The sequence below is a fragment of the Grampus griseus genome, assembly GCF_964374135.1.
Source record: "Grampus griseus genome assembly, chromosome: 19".
Classification (NCBI taxonomy): Eukaryota; Metazoa; Chordata; class Mammalia; order Artiodactyla; family Delphinidae; genus Grampus; species Grampus griseus.
The window spans coordinates 14,582,334-14,601,815 of NC_139013.1; the positions used below are offsets into that span (position 1 = coordinate 14,582,334).

General features: G+C 37.1%; 1 protein-coding gene across 3 annotated transcripts; it reads left to right on the forward strand.

Annotated features, from left to right (window-relative positions):
- LOC309836921 (uncharacterized protein) lies at positions 1–19,253 on the forward strand. 3 transcript variants are annotated; one of them, XM_082677144.1, is made up of 5 exons: positions 1–87; positions 2,699–2,896; positions 10,406–10,532; positions 14,525–14,617; positions 15,888–19,253. In XM_082677144.1, exons 2-5 carry the CDS (start codon positions 2,819–2,821, stop codon positions 18,215–18,217), a joined length of 2,628 nt encoding a protein of 875 aa, XP_082533270.1. In that variant the 5' UTR covers positions 1–87; positions 2,699–2,818; the 3' UTR covers positions 18,218–19,253. The 3 variants fall into 3 exon arrangements, with proteins under 3 accessions (XP_082533270.1, XP_082533269.1, XP_082533271.1); XM_082677143.1 differs by having other exon boundaries at positions 29–96; XM_082677145.1 differs by lacking the exon at positions 1–87 and adding an exon at positions 1,850–1,866.
- The last annotated feature ends 229 nt before the right edge of the window (positions 19,254–19,482 follow it).

Consider the following 19,482-nt stretch of genomic DNA (forward strand, 5'->3'; position numbering starts at 1 on the left):
CTAGAGGCCCGACTGGAAGCGGAAGTGGCTCTCGGAGGCGTTTTTGCGGCTTGTGTCAGGAGCATCTTCATACGTTAATGCCGAGAGGTCTCTGAGGTGATTTTGGTTGCTCTTAATTAGGAATTCTGTGGGGTCAATGATGGAAGGCTTGTCCGTGGAGTTAGTGATGGTGGTTTGGGGATTCAGTGGTGGGGGGTGGGGTCTGTGGCATCCGTTATTGGGTGTCAGAGAGAGGTCAGTGATGGGGTCCTGGGCAATGGTGAATATCTTTGAGATGAGTGATTGGGATTTGGGGGCCCAGTGATGGGAGTCTGTGGTCAGTGATAGGGCCTGGGGCGTCAGCATGGGGAATCTATGGGGTCTGTGATGAGCTTGTTTTTTAAATACAAGCATTTTCTTTATTGCTCCCATTTCAGTGTTTGGGTTTTTGTTTTTTGAATTTCAGTTAATGTTTTCTTTGACCCATGAATTATTTAGAAGGGCATTCTCTATTTCAAATAATGCCTCTGGGTGACGCTCGAGTGTAAAAATTGCTTATGGCCCAGTTCAGGGTCAGTTTTCATAAATGTCACATCTATTACATAAAAATAATTGTATTCTTTATTAATTGTATTGTTTCATATAGATTGCATTATATATATTATTTTGTCTGCTTAATTAATTACCGAGAAAGGTAAACTCACACTGGAAAGGTTATTTATCCTCTTGCCCTTCCTTCAACCAGTTTCTGCTTTATATATTTGGAACTATTATTAGGAGCAGTTATGTGTATTTTCAATAATAGATATAACTAAATAACTCAAAAGATATTATAGCAATTTAAGCACCCACCAGCAATTTATAAAAGAGCTCATTTTCCAAAATGCTTTCCAGCATTTAAAAAAAAGTTTTTACAGTTCTGAGGGAAAATTATATCTGATTGGTCTAATGCACTTTCCCATCAGTAATGTTGGCACCTTTTGGGTTAATTGCCATCTAAATTTACTTTTCTGTGAATTTTCATGTCCTTTGTCTTTTTTTTCCCCTGGGCTTTTATTTGTTTTCCACTTGATTGCTAGATTTTTTTTTTTTTTAACAATAAGGATAACCTGTCATCACATATTGAAACTTTTGTGTATATATATCTTCATTTTTATTTTTATTAGGTGTATTTTAACATATAATTAGGAAATATCGAATCAGAAATATTTGGTTTTTCTTTTATAGTTTCTGGGTTTTCTCTCATGTACAATAAGATCACTCTGACTCCAACAGAGTGTTATACAAACGTATACTCCTAAAATTTATTTTAATATTCTTTGAGATTTTTAAAATACATATACTTAAAATATTTACTCATGTTGGAATTCAGTCTAATGTATAGTGTGCAATGGAGATCTAGTTTGTTTTGTTCCAGGTGGAAGGCCAGTTATGTCAGCAGCATTTATGCAATGAATGTCTTGTGTACACTCAATTGAATGTCACTTTTTTTTTTTTCCGGTACGCAGGCCTCTCACTGCTGTGGCCTCTCCCGTCGCGGAGCACAGGCTCCGGACACGCAGGCTCAGCGGCCACGGCTCACAGGCCCAGCCGCTCCGCGGCATGTGGGATCCTCCCAGACCGGGGCACGATCCCGCGTCCCCTGCATCAGCAGGCGGACTCTCAAGCACTGCGCCACCAGGGAAGCCCTGAATGTCACTTTTGTCACATACCTAAATCAGTATTGTCTGTTGTTTTACTTGCTTTGATTATATTGTTTTTTATATTAACTTTTAATATCTAATAGTGCATAGTAATTGCAGATATTTATTGGATGCTTTTTGTATTCCAGGGAAGTGTTGAGTATTTTGTAAGCATCATCTCATTTCATTTTCGTAACTCTATGAGGTAGGCACTTTCATTCTCATTTTTGAAACTGAAGCTAAAAATAACTTATTCATTTTCTCATAGCCAAAAAGTAGCAGAGCTGCAATTCAGATCTTCAGTAATGTCACTCCATATCTCATGTTTTTTTCCCATATTTTACCATGACTAATAACCTATCACAGGTTTTGTTAAACTTCATGTTCTCCACAGCACTGGTTCTCAAAGTATGGTTCCTGGAACAGTAGCATTAGCATCACCTGGGTACTAGTTAGAAATGCACATTCTTGGGCCCTGCTATGATCTTAATGTTTGTTCCCCCCAAATTCATATGTTGAAATTCTAATACCCAAAAGTATGGTATTAGAAGATGGGGCCTTTGGGGGATGATTAGGTCATGAAAGTAGAAACCTGATGAATGGGATTAGTGCTCTTATAAAAGATACCCCACAAAGCTTCATAGCCCCTTCCACCATGTGAAGACACAGCTAGAAGGTGCTGGCTATGAACCAGGAAGAGAGCCTTCATCAAAACGTGATTATGGACTTGATCTTGGACTTCCTAGCTTCCAGAGCTGTGAGCAATAAATTTCTGTTGTTTATAAGCTGCCCAGTCTGTGGTATTTTGTTAGAGCAACCCGAATAGTCTGAGACAGGCCCTACCCTAGACCTACTGAATCAGAAACGGTGGGAGTGTGGGGATTTTTAACTGTATTTTAACAAATCTTCCAGGTGATTCGAATGCACACTCAAGCTTGAGAACCACTGTCCTGTGGTGTCTAGCTCAGGAAACTACACCTTGGAGTTCACTGGAGATGTTTATATGATGATTGACCATGTGGACATTATCTTTCCAGGGAGCCCCTGGGTCAGATCTTCCTCCAGATTCCACCTCACCTCTTCTTAGCAGCTCTGCTTGAGTTTACAGATGTCCACCAAACTTTAGGCTCCTGAGAGAATAAAGGTTGAGACCCAGCATGACCATGCCAGCTAATTGGACCTCTCACCAGAAATCCCTGGGCCTGGCTCCAGAGGAACATGGCAGCTCATGTGAGGTGAGGAGGAGGAATTCCAGGGGGTGGAAATTCATTCTGGGAGTAGTTTGATCTTTACAACAAAGTTTTGTGTAAAGATATCTAAAATTATTCCCAACGTTGTTTTTGGTGTTTGTTTTATTTTGTTTACCATATTAACCTTGATGTCTAAACCCATCGATGACAGTAAAAGAACTGAAAATTATGAACATAGATTCAGACATCAAATGTATTAACTACTCACAGCAAAACAATGTTCAAAAATAATCTAGAAAAATAACTTATCTCAATTTAAAATCTAGATGAAAGGGTGGATTTCTAGGAACATACTAAATTTCCCATCAAATCTTTAATTACCATTTACCATGTTTTCACTTGTAGTTGTTAAGATTTTTACTTAAAAAATTCTCCTTTTAATAAAATTAGGATTGCACCTTTGGAGAGATTTGTTTGCATTGATTTTATTCTGCTTTTGGAATGTTAACTTTGTGTATGTGTGCAAATTTTATGTTTAATATTTCTAAATGTTACAGAGTCACTTGAAAAGAATATTTCCAGATATGGACTTTGTTATCAATAAAATATGTAGTTAGGAGGTTTTTACAATGTGGCTTGTTTTTTCCTCTTTATCTCCTGGAGCTGAGAGATATTATTTGAAGTTTCCCACCATGAGTATATTTCTATCTGTATTGCCTATAGTTTCTGTTTATAAATTTTGATGCTATGTAATTTGTTGCAGTGATAGTAATGACATCTCAAGTTCATTTTGGATTGTGTCCTTGTCCTGTTTAATATCTTTTCTTAGAATTCAGCTCTGTCTGATATTAAGATGGAGGCTGTTATTTCCTTTATGTTGGCATATCCAAATATGCCTTTTGCTTATCCTTTTACTGTCAGCCTTTGGAGTCCTTGTGCAATTTCTCTGTACAGCAGTGGAAAGATGCTTTTTATGTTACACTTCTGATGTGGATGTTTCTTTTATGTATCTTTCACTGTATACTCTGTATTTTTTGCTTTTGTTTCTGTGTCAGTCTGGTAATTAGGAGGGTTTAGATTCTTTTTTGTTTGGTTAGTTCTCTTAGTGTCACCCTTATCGCATTAACTTTTTGAACTAAATCTTTTACTCTTTTAGACAATATCTATTAAATTTGTACTGTGAATAATGATAAGAGTTCTATACTACTACTTCAAGGATTCTTTTGTTTGTTGGATATTTTTATTAAACTCTATTTTTGTTTTTTTTTCTATTTTACTTTAAAAGTCCTTATTTCCATTTCATGTTGCTTTCTTGTCTTAATCTGCTCTTGCCACTTTTTGTGTTTTCATAGAATGGTTTTATTGCTTTCAGAGAGAACTTCATTTCTGTGCTACTTGTTCTTTCTTTTTTACTTCTTTACTGAGTTCTGCCTTTTTTTTTTTCAAAAATTCAAATAACCATTTTCTTAACCTGTTTTTTCATTATTTCTTCTTTGGACTCATATCCCTATTTATTTCATTAAGTAGTTGATTGTTTTAGTGAATTCCTTGAATTCATGGTGAATGTGTTTTATTGTGTGGCAATTTATTTCTAGCATGTTCCTTTTAATCTCTCCCTTTTTTTTCATTCTTTTTGCTTATAGTATCTTTGTACATTAGGAGATTTTTATTGTTATTTTTGAGTAAGGAGATTTTTCCTGGACAGATTGTTTATAAGAACCTCATTTGGTGCGGAGTCAAAGCTACAAATATGACATCTTCTTGATTCCCCATTTAATTCTTGATGACATAGGGTTTAGGGGCCAGGGTTTTGATGTGAGTAGGTTGTGAATATGCAAGTGTATGAAAGAGAAAAATTAGAGTATATGTATTCTTTTCAAGTATATAAGGAACATTTTCAAAGAAATGGCAATGTTCTAAGCCCCGTAAACAGAATCAACACATCACAAAGAAGCAAACTGTAATCTCTGAACATAGTTAAATGAAAAAATAAAAAAGATAGCTTTTGGGCTTCCCTGGTGCTGCAGTGGTTGAGAGTCCGCCTGCTGATGCAGGGGACACGGATTCGTGTCCCAGTCGGGGAAGATGCCACATGCCGCAGAGCGGCTGGGCCTGTGAGCCATGGCCGCTGAGCCTGCGCGTCCGGAGCCTGTGCTCCGCAACAGGAGAGGCCACAACAATGAGAGGCCCGCGTACCGCAAAAAAAAAAAAAAAAAAAAGATAGCTTTCAAGCATCAAAATTTTAGACATTAAAAACACAAGTATCTTTAATACTTATCCTTAATACTTTCTCTGTCCTGTCCTTCCTGCATGCTCATTCCCTACCCTGAATTCAGTGACCTGCTCTGTATATTCAACTCCTGAATCATCATCTCCCTACTAGCTCTCTATCCACCTGCCTAGAGTCCATCCTTGTATATGTTTTATCACTTAAATCTTAGTATGTACAAAATATATTATTTATCTTTTTCCCCCAGCCCCCTCCTCTAGTCCTTAAATTCATCTGTGACCTCAGAATCTACAGCAACACAAAACTGATGACTGAGAGTTATCTGAGTCCTTTTTTCTCACCTTCACACTCGGTATCACTTTTACCTCCTTAATAATTAGTATCAATCTCTTCTATAGCCTTACTACAGCCTTACTTTAGATAAGTAAGAAATTTGTATTCTCTCACCTGAATTGTGCAGTGGTTCTCGTGACTTATTTTCTGGTCTTGCCCATTTCAAAATGCTCTGTTACGAGAATAAATAAACTTTCTTCAATATATTTTTTCAACGTTTTATTTATTTTGAAATAATTATAGATTCAAAGAGCATGCAGAATATAGTACGGAGAATTCTCCGATAAATTCCAGTTTATTGTGATGCATGATTCTTTTTATTCATTGCTGGATCCAATTTGGCAATATTTCATTTAGGATGTTTGCATCTAAGTTCTCAAGAGATATTGGTCTGTAGTTTTCTTTTTGGTACTGTCTTTGTAGTGCTTTGGTATCAGCGTAATAATACTGGCCCCAAAAAATTAGTTGGGAAGTGTTTCCTCTTCTTTTAATTTCTGGATGGGATTGTGTAAAAATGAGACTAACTCTTCTTTAGAAGTTTAGTAGAATTCTCTAGTAAAACTGTCTCGGGACTTCCCTGGTGATCCAGTGGTTAAGACTCTGCTTCCACTGCAAGGGGCACGGGTTTGACCCCTAGTTGGGGAGCTAAGATCCTGCATGCTACACGGCGCAGCAAAAAAAAAAAACCAAACTATCTGGGCCTGGAGACTTTTTTTTCCAGGAGCGTTTAAATTATTAATTTAATTTAATGGTTTATGGGATTATCAACTTATGTATTTCATAATGTTGAGTTTTGGTAGTTGTGGTTTTTGAGGAATCGGTGCATTTCTTCTAAGTTGCTGACTCTATTCGCATAGAAGTTTTGTATTCCCTTATTTTTCTTTTAATGGCTGCCATATCTGTAACGATATTCATTCCTGACATTGGTAATTTGTATCTTTTTATCTTTGTCAGTCTGGTTGACTACTAGGTCAGTCAGCAAGATTTATCAATTTTATTGATTTTTTTCAAAATAATTACATTGTGTTTTATTGATTTTTCTCTAGTTTTTTTTTATTTTGTTTTCAATTTCCTTGATACCTGTTTTCTATTATTTTCTTCTTTCTGCTTGCTTTGGGTTTATTTTGCTTTTCTTTTTCTAGTTTCTTGAGGTAGGAATTTAGATTATTGACTTGAGACCTTTCCCCTTTCCTTTTTTAAAAAATTGATGTGTACTTGACGTATAACATATTATTTTCAGGTATACAACATTATTCAATATTTGTATATATTGTGAAATTATCACCATGATAAATCTAGTTCTCATTCATCACTACACATAGTTACAAATATTTTCTCTTGTGTTGAGAACCTTCAAGATCTCTCTTAGCAACTTTCAAATATACAATCCAGTATTAACTATAGTTATAGTTACCATGCTGTGCATTACGTCCCCATGACTTATTTTATACCTGGAAGTTTATACTTTTGACCACCTTCACCCATTTTACCCATCACCCGCCCCCTGCTTCTGGCAACCACCAGTCTATTCTCTGTATCTATGACTTCAGTTGCTGGTTTTTTTACATTCCACATAAAGTGAGATCATGAGGTATTTGTCCTTCTTTGTCTGACTTATTTCACTTAGCATAATGCCCTCAAGGTCCATCCATGCTGTTGAGAATGGCAAGATTTCCTTCTTTTTTATGGCTGAATAATGTTCCAGTGCATATATAAATACCACATTTTCTTTATCCATTCACCTATCATTGGACACAGGTCGCTTTCATGTCTTGGCCATTGTGGATAATGCTGCAGTGAACGTGGGGGTGTGTATATTTATTCAAGTTAACATTTTCATTTCTTTTGGATAAATACTTAGATATAGAATTGCTGGATCATATGGCAGTTCTATTTTTAATTTTTTGAAGAGCCTCCATAGTATTTTCCATAGTGGTTGCACCAATTGACATTCTTCCAGTAGTGCACAAGGATTCCCTTTTCTCCACATCTTTTCCAGCACTTATTATTTCTTGGGTTTGTGGGATTTTTTTTGTTGTTGTTACATTCTGACAGGTTTAAGGTGATATCTCATTGTGAATTTGACTTGTATTACCCTGATCGTTAGTGACGTTGAGCACGTTTTCATTATCTGTTGGCAATCTGTATATTTTCTTTGGAAAAATGTCTTATTCAGATTCTCTGCCCATTTTTTACTTGGATCATTTGTTTCCCCTTTTCTATAAATTTCCCTTTCAGCATCCCACAGATTTTGATACATTGTATTTTCACTTTTTTACAGTTCTATGTATTTTCTAGATTTCTTTTGAGGATTTCTCTTTGACTTATAGGTTATTTAGAAGTGTGTTGATTAATTTCCAGGTATTTCCAGACTTTCCAGATAGCTTTTGTTACTGTTTTCTAATATAATTCCTTTGGAGATTTTTCTGTTGTCTTTCTGTTATTGAGTTTTAGTTTGATTCCATTATTTTCAGAGAATATACTTCATATTATTTCATTTCTTTCCAGTTGAGATTTATTTCACAGCCTAGGATATGGTCTGTCTTGGTCATTGTTCTATGGATGCCTGAAAAGAATGTGTATTCTGCTGTTGTTGGTTGGAGTATTCTATAAATATTGATTAGATCCTGTTTTTTGTTTTTCTATATCATTGATAATACCCTGTCTATTATTTCTATAATTTACTGAGTGTGGGCTGTTCAGGTCCCTATAGATCCCTTTTTTAAGTGTTTGACTTCAGGTGGAAATAGCCATTCCTTTAATTATGCATTTCCAGATTAGATTTTTTTAATATGGAAGATCATGTTTTTTAAAAAACATTTTGCTATGAAAAAAATGTAAATGTATTGAAGAGTAAAGAGAATAGTATAAGGAGCCCATGTATCTATTGTACCTATCACTCAGCTTTATTAGTGATCAACATTCTGTCATTCTTATATTGTCTAAAACTACCCTCCTTCCCAGCTGCTAGATTATTTTAAAGTAAATCCCGAAAACCATTTTATCTGTGACTACTTTGATGTATATCTCTAAGAGATGAGAATTCTTTTTTTCTTCCTTTTTGTTTGACATAACCATTAAGCCATTATCACACCTAAAACATAATATCAATAATTCCTAGGTATCATCTGATACCCCGTTATTATTTGAATTTGAAACATGCCATAAATATCTTTTTAATGTTGCTTTGCTTTAATTAAGAGCCAGACACGGTCCACAAGTTGCATTTGGTTAGTATGACTCTGAAGTCTCTTTTAATAAAGATTCTCCTCCATATTTTTTCTGTTGTAATTTATTTTTTGAAGAAACAGGTCATTTTCTGCCTTCTGGATTTAGCTCATGTTTTGGTCTTGATATTGTTCAACATATTCCTCTATACTGCATATTACCTATGAATGATTTGTTGGATCTGGAGGCTTAATGAGATTCAGGTTGTATTTTTCTTTATATTTTGTAAAAGTACTTAATGGGTGGTATGAAATTAATTACTAGATCATGTCAGGAGGCACATAATACATGGTTATCTCTCTTTTTGTGATGTTAAAATTGATGAGTGGATGCCATTGTTACTAGCTGACTCATCCATTTTAAACTTCTTTTCAGCCTTTCACCTGAAACAGTTGAGCAACCCTTAATGATTATTGTCTAAACTCATTATTTCATTAGGAGTTATGAGATGATAGTATTCTAATTCTATCCTAACTTCTTCATTTTTTAGCCAGAAATCATTTTGTAAGGAACTGTTCCTCATCATTTATTTGGTTATTCTGCAATACAGATCTTATACAAAAAAATGTTTAATATAAATCTGACTACCTTAATTACCTTTACTTAAAATGGAAAATTCATACTTGTTCTATGAGCAAACTGTTTTTCCCATAACCACCTTCCTGGCTTGTCATGCAGACTTCTCTTCATTTACATAGAGCTATTTGCTATTCTCCAAACTCATCATGTATTTTCCTATAGCCACACCTTTGCTTGTCTTTTCTGGGAAATGACCTTCCTCACCTCCCCATTCTGTGTTATACTTCTCATCTTCCAACTTAAGTTCCTCAACTAATAATAAACTTACACCCCCATGTGGAATGTATTTTTCCTTTTTGGGGACCTCAGTGTGTTCCACATAGAGATTTACTTTTTGACACTTTAGTGAACTTGTGTCTTCTTTTACTTTTCTTTTAAAACATAGGTCTTGTTTATTTTCCAAGTCTTTTAAGTTGCTAGAAGATTAGAAACATAAATAATTCATATTTGTGTTCCCAGGGCTAGCATAATGGCTGGTCCTAAATTGCTCAGAAATTGTATCACAGGTCATTCATCCAGTTGCTAGAAAGCTACAAGAGAGCCTATTTCAATCTTCAGTTTTGAAAAACGAGTAATTGACTGACCATAGTATAGAACAATAGCAGAAATTCTTTACTGGCTTTCTTTCTTCCATAAAATATTATGTAAAACTAGATATTTAATATACACCCTATATGCAATACCATTTTTTAAAAAGTTCCTGGATTACACAGGTGTATACACTTGTCAAAACTTCAAATGGTACTCTGAGGACTTGTGCATTTCATTGTATGAAAAGCTTACCTAAAAAAGGTAAAAAAATGTTATACTCTACTTAATGATTTGCATTCTGAAGTATTTAAGAGGAAGTGTACTGGCATCTATAGTTTACTTTGAAATGCACAAAAAAGTAATATGGATTGATGGATGGGTAAAAGGATGGGTAAATGTGTGGTAAAACAACTAGAGTAAATTGTTAGGGATAGATTCTAAGTGGTGGTTATATAGGTTTTCACTACACAATTATTTTAAATTTTCTGTATGTTTGTAAAATTTCATAATAAAATGTTAGGGAAATGGGGGGTGAGTTTTTAAACAGAGGAGGTAAATTAATAACAACAAAACCTAAGTTCCATATTCCTAAATATAGTCTCTCCATCCCCCAAAACTAACTATTCATGCTGAACAGGAATGTGCCCTTACAGGGATCAGTGTCCTTCAGGGATGTGGCTGTAGATTTCAGCAGAGAGGAGTGGCAGCAGCTAGACCTTGATCAGAAAAACCTGTACCGGGATGTGATGCTGGAGACCTATAGCCACCTGCTCTCAGTAGGTAAGCACAGTTACCTGAGTGTCTGAAAGAAGGGCCCCACTGAGAGTGTTTTTATTCTCAGTTGCTGAATGCTGTGAGACACCTGACTTATATGATGGTTTTGTCCTTGATTTGTCCAGGATTCTTTATCCCTTTTGGGCACTCTGAATTTTACAGTTGACCCTTGAACAACACAAGGGTTAGTGGTGCAGATCTGGCACAGTTGAAAATTCACATACAACTTTTTTTTTTTTTTTTTTTGCGGTACGCGGGCCTCTCACTGTTGTGGCCTCTCCCGTTGCGGAGCACAGGCTCCGGGCGCGCAGGCTCAGCAGCCATGGCTCACGGACCCAGCCGCTCCATGGCATGTGGGATCTTCCTGGACCGGGGCATGAACCCGTGTCCCCTGCATCGGCAGGCGGGCTCTCAACCACTGTGCCACCAGGGAAGCCCCACATACAACTTTTGACTTGCCAACACTTAACTCCTAATGGTCTACTGTTGACTGAAAGGCTTACCAATAACATAAAGTCAATTAACGTATATTTTGTGTGTTATACGTATTATATACTGTATTCTTACAATAAAGCAAGCTAGAGAAAAGGTTATTAAGAAGATCATAAGGAAGAGAAAATACATTTACTGTACTGTATTTATCAATACTGTAAGTTTATGTCATCTATTTATAAGGTGAATCGTCTGTCAATGCCTACATCAATATTGTCTTAAATGATACAAAGCACTATAGATGTTATATATATTACAACACTAGACATCAAAAATGAAAAGGTAATGTGAAAAAGAAATTCATATTTATTTATAGGTGTAATGAATGATTCATGTATTGATAATGAAGAAGTAGCAATATGATTGCTTTATGGTAGCCTAGTGTAATTGATATGATGATTTCATGGTAGCCTAGCCTATACAGTAATGAATAAAGTGTTATAAAATTTTTATGGCATACAGTATTATAGTCATATTCATAATGCAGTATTGGAAACATTGTTACATTAAGAAAAAAAACACTTACCTGTGATGATAGGCTGATACCCAGTTTCTCCAATTACAAGAGAAGCATACTGTACAATAATGCACTTCTTGGAAAGCAGAGTTATAAAACAGTAAGAAAACTAACACTTATTAATTTTATATTAAATGGCACTCACCTTATGCCTATGTAAGGATAGGCTGTCCACCTCAATACAAGTCTTGTACATCGTGTTCTACGTGATGAATACTTAGTCAATGATGATGACGATGACACACAAACTCCTCATACAGTCCTTGCCGTACAGTTATTAGATTTTTACAGGAAGACACATGTATATACAACAGATAAGTTTATTAACTGTACAGCATGATGATTCTTTACTCCTTTTTAAGTGAAAGTGGATCATCATAAATGTCTTCATCCTCGTTGTCTTCACATTGAATGGGCTGAGGAGGAGAAGGAAGAGGAGGAGTTGGTTTTGCTGTCTCAGGGATGGCAGAGGTGGAAGAAGTGGGGGAGGTGGAAGAGGGGAGGCAGGAGATACAGGCACACTCGATGTAACATTATGGAAATACATCATAATTTCTAACTTTTTTGCTTTTTCATTTCTCTAAAAATATTTCTATATTTTTATACCAACTCTTCTTCCACCATTTGCTTTAGTTTCAGTGCCCATATCATAGAAAGGTCCATGTGGTAAAAGAAGTCAAAAGCAGTCTTAAGTAAATCTGAACCCTTCTGCCAGACTGTCTAATGTCAACTTGTTTTCTGGCACTGCTTCTTCATGTTTTCTTTCTAATCATCTGGCATTGGTTTGAAAGCCCTCAGATTCATCAAACCTCTGCTGTGATGTCTATTAGCTCTTAAATTTCTCCAAGATAATCCTCCACACCCTCACCCCCACCTTTTTTGCCTTATTCACAATGTCTTTCTTGATTTCCCTTATTTGCTCTGTTGTAAATCCTATGCAGTCATACACAACATCTGGACACAGCTTTTCTGGCAGGAATTTATTGTTTCAGGCTTGATGGCTTTCATGGCTTTTTCTATAACAACGATGGCATCGTCAGTGGTGTAATCCTTCCAGCCTTTTATGATGTTCTCTCTATCAAGTTTCTCTTCCACAGTGTTGACAATCCTTTCCATAGACTACCATGTGTAATAAGCCTTAATGGTCCTTGTGACCCCCTGATCTAGGGGCTGAATTAGAGATGTTGTGTTTGGGGGCAGGTAGACCATTTCAATGCCTTTGGTGTTGAACTCATGGGGTTCTGGGTGACCAGCGACATTGTCCAATATCAAAAGGCAGTCCCTTACTGGCTGGGTACTTACTGACTCCAGGGACAAAGCATCAATGGAACCAATTCAGAAAGAAAGTTCTTGTTGTTCAGGCCTTCTTGTTTTACAACCAAAAGACTGGCAGCTGGTGTTTATCTTTTCCTTTCAAGGCTTAGGGGTTAGCAGCTTTATAGATAAGGGTTGTCCTAATCATAAACTTGACTGCACTTGCACGAAACAGGGGAGTTAGTTAGGATTTAGGTTCCTGTCCTGGTGCTCGCTTCTCTTCCTTAGTCCTTTGTGGCATTTTTTCCAGAATATGGCACTTTCATCTGCATTAAAAACAAGTTCAGGCAGATATCTTTTTTCTCCTGAATGATTTTCTTTATGGCATCTAGGAACTTATCTGCTGCCTTTCGGTCATCAGAAGCTGCTTCTCTTATCTCTTTTTAAAGTCAAACCTCTTTCTAAAATTATCAAACCATCCTTTACTGGCATTAAATTCTCTAGCTTTAAGCCCTTCACCTTCCTTTTGCTTTAAGTTACCATATAATGACTTTGCTTTTTCTCAAATCATATTAGAATCTATAGATATGCTTTTTTAAAAATATATTTATTTATTTATTTGGCTGTGCCAGGTCTTATTCGCAGCATGCAGGATCTTCGTTGTGACATGCGGGGTCTTTAGTTGCACATGTGAACTCTTAGTTGTGGCATGTGGGATCTAGTTCCCTGCCCAGGGATCGAACCCAGGCCCCCTGCATTGGGAGCGTGGAGTCTTAGCCACTGGATCACCAGCAAAGTCCTGGAATGCTTTTCTTATAACAATCCTGTACCCACATAAAAACTACATTTTTAATACAAGATAAAAAAAAGTGTTTCTTAAAAAGTGCATGGTGGGAATTCCCTGGCAGTCCAATGGTTAGGACTCTACTCTCTCACTGCTCAGGGCCTGGATTCAGTGCTCCCTAGTTGGGGAACTAGGATCCCACAAGACATGCAGTGCAGTCAAAAAAAAAAAAAAAAAAAAAGATGCAGGGTTTTTGTGTCTGCTGGTATATGCTTCATGTATTTCTTTTTTTTTTTTACAATGGTTTTTACACTTAATTCATTTATCTTGAAATGGCTGGCAACAACAGCTGCAGACCTCAATCAAGCAATTCAGCTTTTTCTTGTAACGTCATGAATTTTCTCTGTTCTTGGGAGCATTTCCAGCATCGCTAGTGGCACTTAGTATGTTAGTATAGGTCCCGTGATATTATTCAAGGTTTATGGTATTGCAATAAACATGAAACATATGTGAGAACCCAGAGAGATTACTTTTTACTGCTATACACAATTTACTGGAGAGAGGGACTGCTCATGAGGCAATGATTAGGGCATTTTAAGTGGATATTTACAGCACTGAGCTCACTGCAATAGCAATAGGAGGTGGCTACAAAATTCATGACATACCTAACTTTTTTAAAACATTTTTTGATATTTCTAGGCTATGAAGTTTGTCTGAGTTTTTTCAAATTGTCACAGATCTCCAAAAGATTTTCCAATATTTTCGGTAAAATCCACTTATAAGTTGGACCCATGTGGTTCAAAGCCCTGTTGTTCAAGGGTTAACTGTACTCTGTTCTCAGAGATACACTGTTACTTTCCTGTAGAACAAAGGCTCATTGAACAAGACTATTGGTTGGGCTCTGTAACACAATTAGCTGGACCCACACCCTTTATCATTTCTCATGAACAGGGTATCAAGTTCCTGAAACAGAGGTTTTCATGTTGGAGCAAGGAAAGGAGCCATGGGCACTGCAGGGTGAGAGCCCACATCAGAGCTGTCCAGGTGAGTGAGTGTGACCCAGACTGATGGGAGACAGGGAAGTAAATCTCAGCCATCTTGAGAAAGACTGGCATCTTTGAAATGCTATTAAGCTGACTCTTCTGGAAGGTTCTGATTTTTTTGTATTATTTGAGGACCCTTGATATCGGCCTTTCAAATAACTAAATGCCTTCTATAAAAATGCCTATGTCGTTTCTAACTGTCTTCTTCCTTGGCTTTTTGGCGTCTGGATCACATGCCAACCTGCCTCAATGAATATTTTCTTTTTTTCTTGGTTATGCTCCTTTTCTCTAACATTCTTTTTTTCTTTCTGCCTTCCGCATTGTCCAAGATTCATTCTTTATGTATTCAGCTATTCGTGGATTTGCTTTCTTTAAAAGTTACTATATGTCACACACTCCCACTCCTGCTAGTCCTCTTTCATTTCTTTCTTTCTCATTGTGAGATGCTTTGGAACTTTATCTCCAATCATGCTCTCTTCCTTTTTTCTCCATAGTCACTGACTTAAGATTTCTCACTTTCCCATTCCCCATGTCTTTCATCCAACTGATGACTTAGAGGTCACTGTTGCTTAACCTTTAGGAGTACCTTTCTGACTTCCTTCCAAGGTTGATTGAGACTTCACACTGACTGGGGGCTGTCTACCTGGTTGGCTGATTTTTGAAATTGCTTTATTTCTGTACTTCACATGATGAGGTTTGAGTTTAATCATGTCTTCATTCAGGACACACTATCATCATCAGTATGGGTAAGGATTCTCTATTATTTTATTTTTTCAATTTATTCATTATTCCTTCTTTTCCCCATACTCATCTTACTTCCCATCATAGGCAATTGTTTTATATGATAGAAACATATTTTTAAGTTCATATTTAAAGTGACTTGGGGTATGTATTATTAGTTTATATAAATATTATTGTGCTATATATCTTGTTCTTTGCCTTTTTTCACTTCCTGGCACAGTGCATTGAGTTCATAAAGTTTATTTTCTAAATAAACTGAATTGTATCCCAGAATGTTTCCTATCACCACTATCACCAAGTCTTCTCAGCCAATGATCCACCCTCACCGTTTTCACTGTGTTCAACCTGGATGAACCATATGACCCTCTTCTCTTGCCTCTGCTAGCTGCTCTTTGAGCTAAAATCATCTCATTCTCCTTTGAGAAGGAGAGTTTCGGTTTCAAACCTCACAGAGAATTTCTGAAAAACTTCTTTCTACATTGAGAGGAAAGCTGATGCTACAAGTGTCATTTTATTGTATTTTATTCTAGAAGAATTGTGGCAGATTGATGACCAGATAGAGAGCTATCAACAAAGAGAAAAATCTTTAAGAGATGTTGCTTTCATCAAGAAAATATTGACTATAAAGAGGGATTATGAATATAAAGACAGAAAAATAATTCATGTGAGCCAAAACATTCCTTTCCCAAAGAGACCTCATCAGTGTGACTTATATGGAAGTGCTTTAAGCCATAATTTAGATTTACACAGTCATAATAGAAACAGTGGATCAAAGAACATTAATAAGATTACTGAATATGGTAAAATTTCTTCCTGTACTAAACATGAGTGTACTCCAACAGGAGAGAAATTATGGGGCCATAATCAATGTGGAAAAATCCTCAGCTATAAACAAGTACCCTGTCAACATCAGAAAAGTCATACTGGGGCAAAATCTTATGAATGTGCTGAATTTGGAAATATCTTCACCCAGAAGTCACAACTCAAGGTACATCTGAAAGTGCATACAGGAGAAAAACTGTATGTATGTATTGACTGTGGGAAGGCTTTTGTACAGAAGCCAGAATTCATTACACATCAGAGAACTCATACTAGAGAGAAGCCCTATAAGTGCAGTGAATGTGGGAAAGCCTTTTTCCAAGTATCTTCTCTTTTCAGGCATCAGAGAATTCATACTGGAGAAAAACTCTATGAATGCAGTGAATGTGGGAAAGGCTTCTCTTATAACTCAGATCTTAGTATACATCAGAAAATTCATACTGGAGAGAGACACCATGAGTGCAGTGATTGTGGCAAAGCATTCACGCAGAAGTCCACACTCAAGATGCATCAGAAAATTCATACAGGCGAGAGATCCTATATATGTATTGAATGTGGACAGGCCTTCATCCAGAAGACACACTTGATTGCGCACCGAAGAATTCATACTGGAGAAAAACCATATGAATGCAGTAACTGTGGGAAGTCCTTCATTTCCAAGTCACAACTGCAGGTACACCAACGAACTCACACAAGAATGAAACCGTCTATATGCAACGAATATGGGAAGGTTTTCAACAATAGTTCCAACCTCAATACACATAAGAAAGTACAAATGAGAGAGAAATCTTCCATATGTACTGAATGTGGTAAGGCCTTTACGTACAGGTCAGAGTTGATTATACATCAGAGAATTCACACCGGGGAGAAACCTTATGAATGCAGTGATTGTGGAAAAGCCTTCACTCAGAAGTCAGCACTCACAGTGCATCAGAGAATTCATACAGGAGAAAAATCATATATATGCATGAAATGTGGGCTAGCCTTCATCCAGAAGGCACACTTGATTGCCCATCAAATAATTCATACAGGAGAGAAACCTTATAAATGTGGTAATTGTGGGAAATCCTTTACTTCCAAGTCACAACTTCACGTGCATAAACGAATTCACACAGGAGAGAAACCTTATATGTGCACTAAATGTGGGAAGGCATTTACCAACAGGTCAAATCTCATTACACATCAGAAAACTCATACAGGAGAGAAATCCTATATATGTCCTAAATGTGGCAAGGCCTTCACACAAAGGTCAGACTTGATTACACATCAGAGAATTCATACTGGGGAGAAACCTTATGAATGCAATACCTGTGGAAAAGCCTTCACCCAGAAGTCACACCTCAATATACACCAGAAAATTCACACTGGAGAGAGACAATATGAATGCCATGAATGTGGGAAAGCCTTCAACCAGAAATCAATACTCATTGTGCATCAGAAAATTCATACAGGAGAGAAACCCTATGTGTGCACTGAGTGTGGAAGAGCCTTCATCCGGAAGTCAAACTTTATTACTCATCAGAGAATTCATACTGGGGAGAAACCTTATGAATGCAATGATTGTGGGAAATCTTTCACCTCCAAGTCTCAGCTCCTGGTGCATCGACCAATTCACACAGGAGAAAAACCATATGTGTGTGCTATATGTGGGAAAGCCTTTAGTGGCAGGTCAAATCTCAGTAAACATCAGAAAACTCATACCGGAGAAAAGCCCTACATTTGTTCTGAATGTGGAAAGACTTTCAGACAAAAGTCAGAACTGATTATACATCATAGGATTCATACTGGAGAGAAACCTTATGAATGCAGTGACTGTGGTAAATCGTTCACTAAGAAATCACAGCTCCAAGTGCATCAACGAATTCACACAGGAGAGAAGCCTTATGTGTGTGCTGAGTGTGGGAAGGCCTTCACTGACAGATCAAATTTGAACAAACACCAGACAACACACACTGGAGACAAACCCTATAAGTGTGTAGTCTGTGGGAAAGGCTTTGTTCAGAAATCAGTTCTCAGCATGCATCAGAGTATTCACACTTGAGAGAAACATTCTGAGAAAACCTCAGTGAGATCAGATTTTATTTTACATTATGGAATTTGTGCAACAGAAAAATATGCATATTATCGTAACTAGAAATGCTTCATCAGAATGTCATACATTACTATACAGAAGAGGACCTCTGAAAGGATCCTGAATGGGAGGACCCCTTCCCATATTGTCACCAGCCTCAGTAAACCTTGGGGCATTCATACTGAGAAGGAACTTTGTCAGTTTGGTACATTAGAAGAAGCCTTCTCATGAAAACTGTAACCGAACACTGTTAGCAAATTCTGCACTGGAAACATTATGTGAAGTCATGCTAATGATAATCCTGCTTACTGTGGAATAGATAATATGCCAACAAGTTGAATGGTAGAACAGCATAATATATACGATAACGATAAACCCTAAGTTCTGTGAGATGTTTGTTGCAGAACACATTGCCTAACAGAATTTTGTGTGTCATTCTTCTGTTGAATCAAACATGGTCTGTGTATCTAATCCCCCATTGCATATTTTTATCAAGAAAGGGATGCCACAATAAAAAAATTATTTATGTATACAGATATAAACCTCAGAGTGTATGTTGACTCCCCCATTATCCTCTAGCACCATGAATGGTACCCCCCCCTTATTAGCCACCAGTAGAGTGTTTTCAACTTTCACACAGCACATTGTCTTCTGACCCCTATAATTGCATTATGACTGCCTATTCGTGTTGACTACCATTATCTCCCAGACTTACTGACCCTTAATTAGCCCCCAGTATAGTGTCCTGTGAGCTCCCATTACCTTCAGGAAAGCTTCTGAAGTAAGAATGTTCAGGTCACCTCAGTCAACTCTTCACCTCGGTCTCCCTTTTGCTGTTACAGTTTTATAGTGCTTCCAGCTCATTTGCCTTCCTTAATGACTTGACCTTTATAATGACAATAATGAATCAATAACTCATTAAAACAAACCCCAACATACCTTCACTGTCTCCTCTCTACCCATCTTCATTCCATGCACTCTTCAAGGACCTTCTCCCCCATGTGCCTCAAACGCATCAGGTTAGGTCCTGCCTCAGGGCCTTTGCATTTGCAGTGCCCTCTTCCAAGAGAACAGTTCCTCATTATATCTCTGTGGTTTACTCCATTGTGTCTTTCTTCCAATGGCATATCTTCACAGAGGCCTGCCCTGCCCTCCCCTGCCTGTCTGGCTTAAAATTCCATCATCCTCCCCTTCCTCCTTTATCCTCTCCATAGCACTTATTACCATGATGCCCT